The following is a 6,520-nucleotide window of genomic DNA, read 5'->3' on the forward strand; positions in this document are numbered from 1 at the left end:
CTCAAAGCAGCTCGGGAAGTAGGTAAAATAACGTTGATGAACGCTAATAATGTTTTGACTTAATATTTTAGCTTGCACTTTGTAAAATGTATTTTGCTTTGTAATGCAGTCTCTTATTTGCTCTGATGCAAAAAGACATTGAGCTTGGGTAAGACGCTATATTATATGAACTATTTTTTGATCACTAAAAATGTACCTCGTTACTTCCTCCTCTTCAATTAACACAAAATCAATGATTGCGTTTGAGTTCAGCATATGATTTAAGGGACCTGTTTTGGTCCCTTCATTTTTTTTTTAGGGTGAAATGGTTACTAAGGACTTTGTAGCAACGCATAACGGAACTTAAGGGAACACTTAAGCAGTTAAGGGGAAGTAGTTAATGATGGCCTTAAAGTAACCTAAGTGGACCCTTAGGGTTTTTCTTGCAACCCATGTTTGACTAAGGGAATGCTTAACCTTATAATTTATGGTTTTCTTAACTTAAGGGCTTAGTTGCAACCGGGCCCTGAAGCATTTTCATGACCACAAAAAAAGTGAAGTGAGTTTTATTGATTGTTGGAAAAAGACATGTATTTAAATATGCAGTCAATAGAAGGAGCTCCACACCCAGGATACATTTCAAAAAGCATAACAGCTTGTTTCACTGATTTTCCACATATCTGTGCTGTTTTACCTTGGATATTCTCAAAGCTCATAGAAAGAAATGTGTCAAATCATCTATAGCTGACAAAACAGCTATAAAGTTCCTGGTAACGAAAATATATTGATTACTAAATGGACTTTGTGCAAATATTGTGCAAGTAGAATAAAATGACTGAGAAGACAGGAACAATACTGTATTTACCCAACAGGGCAAGTGTTATTGTAATTGCTTTTTAAACACCTCTATTGTCAAGGAGGTTTTCATGGCTTTGATGCCACATAAGATTAAAGGTGGTTTATGTATATTACATTTTTATGTCACGGACAGTCAAAAAAACTGTTTCACTGCATGCTGTACTGTGTATGGTTGTGCATAAGAACAATACATTTTTTATTTGAAGTTGGAGTAATGTAGCAATCACATAGTCAAGCCAGCTAGCGAGCGCTAATGACATATTAGAAAATCAATAGAGAGCTTGGATTAAACCCCCCCCCCCCCCCCCCCCCCCGCAAAGTCCCCCAAAATAGAGCTGTAGGTGCCTTTTTATATCAAGAATTAGTTTATAGGGTTCAGGGCAGTACAGTTTTATATGGATTTAGCAAACAGCTGCAGGAAAAAGGAAGTCATAATTATGGTAGGTGGGGTTATACTAAAAGGGATGACGCAAGGAGTTTAACTCCAAAAAAGATCCCAGTTCTAGCGTCACAGTCCGTGTCTCAGTGAGGGAAGATGTTACTCTTGATTGAACCTACATCCCATCTCCATGTGCAGAACTTCTCCTATTTCTCCTACTTCTCTGAGCTCCAACATTCATACTGGTTTGTACCAGTAATTGAGACCATGGTTCTACTGATCCTCTTTTTAGTCTCAGTGGTTGGTAACCTTGGTGCACTTATACTGGTCATCCAAAAGAGGCGACGAGCTAACAACACCATCTTGACCTTGAACCTTTTTCTCGCTGACCTTTTGTTTGTCAGCACTGTCCCTTTTGTCATTACCGTGAGGTGGACCAAGGCATGGAAACTGGGCTCTGCTGCCTGCCACTTGATCATGTACTTTATCAGCATGAGTGGCATTGTTACCATCACCACGCTGGCCGCCATCAGTATCGAGAGACTACTTGCAATCTTGAAGATGGAGACTACACCCAGCCTAAATCCAAGATGGACACTTGGAGTGCTGCTTCTTATCTGGTTCTTCTGTGCTGTTGCAATGTTACCCCTCTCTCTATTCTCCAGGGTGATACCAGTCAGCTCCTCTCAAGAGGCTACGATGGTTCCCTATGTTTGTTTGTTTTTCATATTGATCTACCAAGGTTTGAGTGTGCATTACAGCTTTATGTCTTTGTTCACAGGGAGAAATGCATATATGTGCTCTGATATGGCCACATTTAATGGGCGAGGTTGTGTGGTATGCTATCTTCTTTGCATTAGGCTTCCTGGTACTGGGTTGTAGCATTGTAATCAGTTACACCAAAATCTTACAGGTAAAAGATATGCATTTATGGTTTCCACTTCTTCTATCTAATTGAAACATTTGGCAAATATTGAGAGCGAGAAATTGCAGTCAACTGTTGACTACTAGTATTATTTTTCATTAGAGAGTTTATATAATCATTGCCGAGGGCAGCAAAAAAAGACATCCTGGTCTATTCTCTTAGCAATTAATTATTTATCTTATCTAAAGTGGGAACAGATGGTGTCATGAGAAGGTGTGATAAAGCAGTGAAAACTCAAAATTGCACAGAACACTGGGTTGCAAATCTTGAAATTGAGAAACAGGGTTTCATATAATAATAATAATAATTATTATTATTATTATTATTATTATTATTATAATACATGACACTGATTCATTGTTTCTCATTGCTGAACACAGATCAAGCAGCGTTGCAAAAGGAAACTTCACACGACCACTTCACAAAGACAAGCACAGTCAAGTGCAGTGTCTAAACAGGACTTCAAACTTTTCCGTACACTCCTTATTCTCATGATTTCCTTCTTCATCATGTGGAGTCCCATCTTTATCTTCACCTTTCTCATTCGTATACACAACTTCCAATTCCATCTTCCCATAACCTCCTCCATGTTTGTGTGGGTGCTGACCTTTACCCTGGCTAACTCAGCCCTTAACCCTGTCCTCTACAGCCTTTGCCAGCTGAGGCATAAATGGCAAAAGCTTTGCTGTGCAACAGCAGTCACAACAGGTCAAAGAGCTGTTACTCAGTAATGAATTAACACTACTTCTCTAATTCCTGTTATATTTTATCTTTATCTAGTCATTTGCCTAGTACTGGTTGTATTATATGTTTTACAATGCCCTTTTATTGTTATTCTTAGGATATTTTGATTAAATCTCAGTGACATAATTCTTTTTCTAATTATTTGCATATATATATATATATATATATATATATATATATATATATATATATATATATATATATATATATATATATATATATATATATGTACTTACATCAGCAAGAACCATACTGCAAGAACCAAGCACCTGACCAAACCATTAAAAAAAATGTTTACACAGCTAGTTTCATTTTGACAATGTTTACATAGCTCCTTTTCATTATATTCAGTATATCAAGCAATAAAAGAAAACAATAAGCTTATGTAAATGTTGGGAGCATGCTATAGTTGTGAATTTACTTAGTGCCACCTTTTAGTCTTATTAAAAACATTATAAAGATAGTTATCAGATGTAGTGCACCATAAACAGTGATTACAAGGTTTGCTTTAATTTGTCACATGATATTACAGAAAAAGAAACGTTGTAGTAGATTGTATTCAATGAGCATCTCATAAGAACCCTCTGTGTGTGTCTAGAAACATGTGCTTCAGAAGCCAACTGTTATTCTAAAAACATTTCACTTTAAGAAGCCTAATAAATTGAGGAGCCAATTTATTATGCTGACATGTTAGGGGGAAAAAAAGAATCTTGTACACTGTGAGCAGCACTGTTTGTTCTCTGTGATTAATACCAATTGGTATAGTAAACTTCATTAGCTCTGAATGATTTGCCAAGATTAATATGACAAGTATGGATTTTCGGGTTTTGAATATCTCAGAGATGCTTTTGGTCCTGATATTGAATCCATTAATCTACTTGCTTGTAATTTCCTTATTCAGTACGTTACCTCATTAGGTTTTCCTGTAATAGGTACACTGTAAAACATTTCCGGTGGTTAAACCTAGAAACGGAAGTTCACCTGCTGCCTTAAAAGTGTGAATAAACTCAACTTGCAGATAACCTTTGTTTCAACTCAAAAAGTTACATTTTCCAAGTCAAGACAATGAATTACTTTAAGTTTAATTTGTGAAAACTTGTAAACTTAGTCCATGCTATATGTCTAAAGATATGTCAATATCTAAAACCTATCATGACAACTGGAGTTAAAGAGAAGAAATAAGTTCATATAATTTAATGGGGCTACCATGTTTTACAGTGTAATAGCAGTTCAGTTTCCATTTACTTTAGAGATTGAGTGATGTGCTCTGCATAGTCATGCCAGTCTAGGAAAGCATCATATACACTATATGGCCAAAGGTTTGTGGACACCTTGTGGACCATCACACCCACATGTGGGTCTTCCCCAAATTGTTGCCACAAAGTTGGAAACACATAGCTGGATGTTGTAGCATTATAGTTTACCTGAACTAGAACTAAGGGGTTCATACATGTTCCAGCATGACAAGACCCCTGTGCACAAAGCAGGGTCCATGAAGAAATGTTTTGCCAAGGCTGGTGTAGAAGAACATGAGTGGCCTGCACAAAACGCTGACCTCAATCCAATTGATCACTTTTGGGATCAACTGGGATGCTGAGCGCGAACCAGGCCTTCTCACCCGACATCAGTACCTGACCTCACTAATGCTCTTGTGGCTGAATGAGCACAAATCCCCACAACCATGCTCCAAAATCTTCTATAACAGAAAAAGCGGTCTGGAATGGGATGTTCAACAATCACATATGGGTGTGATGGTCATGAATATGTATTGACAAGCGTAGAGAAGATTAGCTGTCCTCAGATCCCTAAGAAATGAGACAGTTTTTTAATTTATTTATTTTTGACCTTTGAAGAAGTTCCAAGTTTGATTCTCTACTGATGATGAAAAATCTAGTTATTTGAGATTGCATTCCCATTATATATGGATGATCCAGATGTTCATAAAAGCAAACTCTAGAAATAAATGGTATGTCTTGACCTTAGTTGTTTGTCTTTTTGTTTTTGTAAGATTGTCTATTAGGTACTACATTTTCAGACTACATTATCATTACATTTTCAAGATCATTATCATGTTCATTGGTCTCCTCTACAATGAAATGTATTTTTATGTTTAAAAAATTATATATAAAGTAAAATTATTATACAAAATCATTATGCTTCCCTGTTTCAAATAGTTCAGTTTAAATCTGGCTAGCATTAAGTTTGCAAATCTGATATTGTTTATTTGAATAAGAATTAGAATGTTTTTTGATTGTTTTTTTGTTTTGTTTTTTAAACATATGACAAACATGTATTTAATGTTTGTATGAGCTCAAAAGCTAGAGGTTCCCTGACATGTATTCCCCCCCCCCCTGCACTGGGCGCTGCATGCAGAGGCTCACAGCGCGTGTAACAGCACACAGCACTACGCATACCCACGCATTCTTCAGTGTTGTTTACGTTAACACGTGTTTTGTTTTGGTTTATGTCCTGTCTCCTCCCATGTCTTGTCATGTGTTGTCTCCATCATGTGTCTTAATTACTCTCACCTGTTTTCAGTTTTCCCCTTGATTAGTTTGTGTATTTAAACTCTTGTGTTGCTCGGTTCAGGGTGAAGGATTGTTCAGTGTTAGCCCACCTGACGCTCCCACTCACGTGGGATGAATTGGTAATACACCACTTATTGTGCATTTAAAAAGTAATGACCCCCTCATATATTTTCTTATTTTGCTATGCTACAGCTCCACTCTCAAAATTTATTCAATTATTTATTTTCTCATCAACACAAAACACAACATAATAATGCATACGCGTGTCATAATGTTTCACTATAGTTATATAATAGTCTGCCAGCTAGTAGGCAAATTAGCAGGCCACAAGATAGCATTGTATATAAATCAGCATACATCAGATAATTCTGACAGAAAGCACAGGAATGTAAACAAAATATAAAGACAAGCTAGGTTTTGCAGAGAACATAACCTTTCATTTTACTAAATAATTATCTTAATGTTACACATGGAAACAATTTCATTTGTCAATTTATGGCTCTAAATTGAGAGGGTTGTGCTTGGGCTCTAAATGAGCTCTAAATGGAAATAAAGATCTTATGGGCTTGTACAAGGTGCTTGAAGTGCTTGAATTTGGCTTTTTGAAATTTTAGTACTGGAAAACCTTGAAAATAGGCGTTTTTTAATCTAGTGGTACTTAAAAAGTGCTTGAATTATAAAAAATCAATAAATATGAAATCGTTAAAAATTTTAGTGTTTATTTTCAATAGAACATGAATATAAATCTTTCACTCAATATATGACTCCCAACTGCAGCCTCCAAAAGTTCCTATCTTAACTTAATTATTATTTATTATTTCCATGATTCATTTAATCAGAAATATAGATTATTCATGCTTATTATCCATGATAGAGCGGGAGATGGCGACTGATTCCGATAAACCAATTACCCGTGGCCTTTTTTGTCGAAGTTCATGTGCCTTAAGGAATCAAATAATAAATCTTACACCTTTATATGTAATCTTTGCAAACCAAAGATTAAGATACTTCGTCCAATTCTTTGATTATAATACAAGAGCACAAATTTCAGGATGCACATAGATGTGAACGCAATTGTCATGTGAAATTGATTAGTAGCTTGATGTG

At 36.0% G+C, this 6,520-nt stretch overlaps 1 protein-coding gene across 1 annotated transcript; it reads left to right on the plus strand.

The window, feature by feature from the left end:
- The first annotated feature begins 1,231 nt into the window (after positions 1-1,231).
- Positions 1,232-2,894, plus strand: LOC128604519 (free fatty acid receptor 4-like). Its single transcript, XM_053619689.1, has 3 exons — positions 1,232-1,895; positions 1,978-2,129; positions 2,522-2,894. The coding sequence occupies exons 1-3, from the start codon at positions 1,373-1,375 to the stop codon at positions 2,870-2,872; spliced, it is 1,026 nt and encodes a 341-aa protein (XP_053475664.1). The 5' UTR covers positions 1,232-1,372; the 3' UTR covers positions 2,873-2,894.
- The last annotated feature ends 3,626 nt before the right edge of the window (positions 2,895-6,520 follow it).

This window comes from Ictalurus furcatus, chromosome 29 (genome assembly GCF_023375685.1).
Source record: "Ictalurus furcatus strain D&B chromosome 29, Billie_1.0, whole genome shotgun sequence".
Lineage (NCBI taxonomy): Eukaryota > Metazoa > Chordata > Actinopteri > Siluriformes > Ictaluridae > Ictalurus > Ictalurus furcatus.

Coding starts and splice junctions, on each gene's coding strand:
- LOC128604519 (XM_053619689.1), top strand. CDS start 1,373: ATGTTACTCTTGATTGAACCTACATCCCATCTCCATGTGCAGAACTTC. Junction 1,896..1,977: donor CTCCAGGGTGATACCAGTCA/GCTCCTCTCAAG, acceptor TGTGCATTACAG/CTTTATGTCTTTGTTCACAG. Junction 2,130..2,521: donor GTTACACCAAAATCTTACAG/GTAAAAGATATG, acceptor TGCTGAACACAG/ATCAAGCAGCGTTGCAAAAG.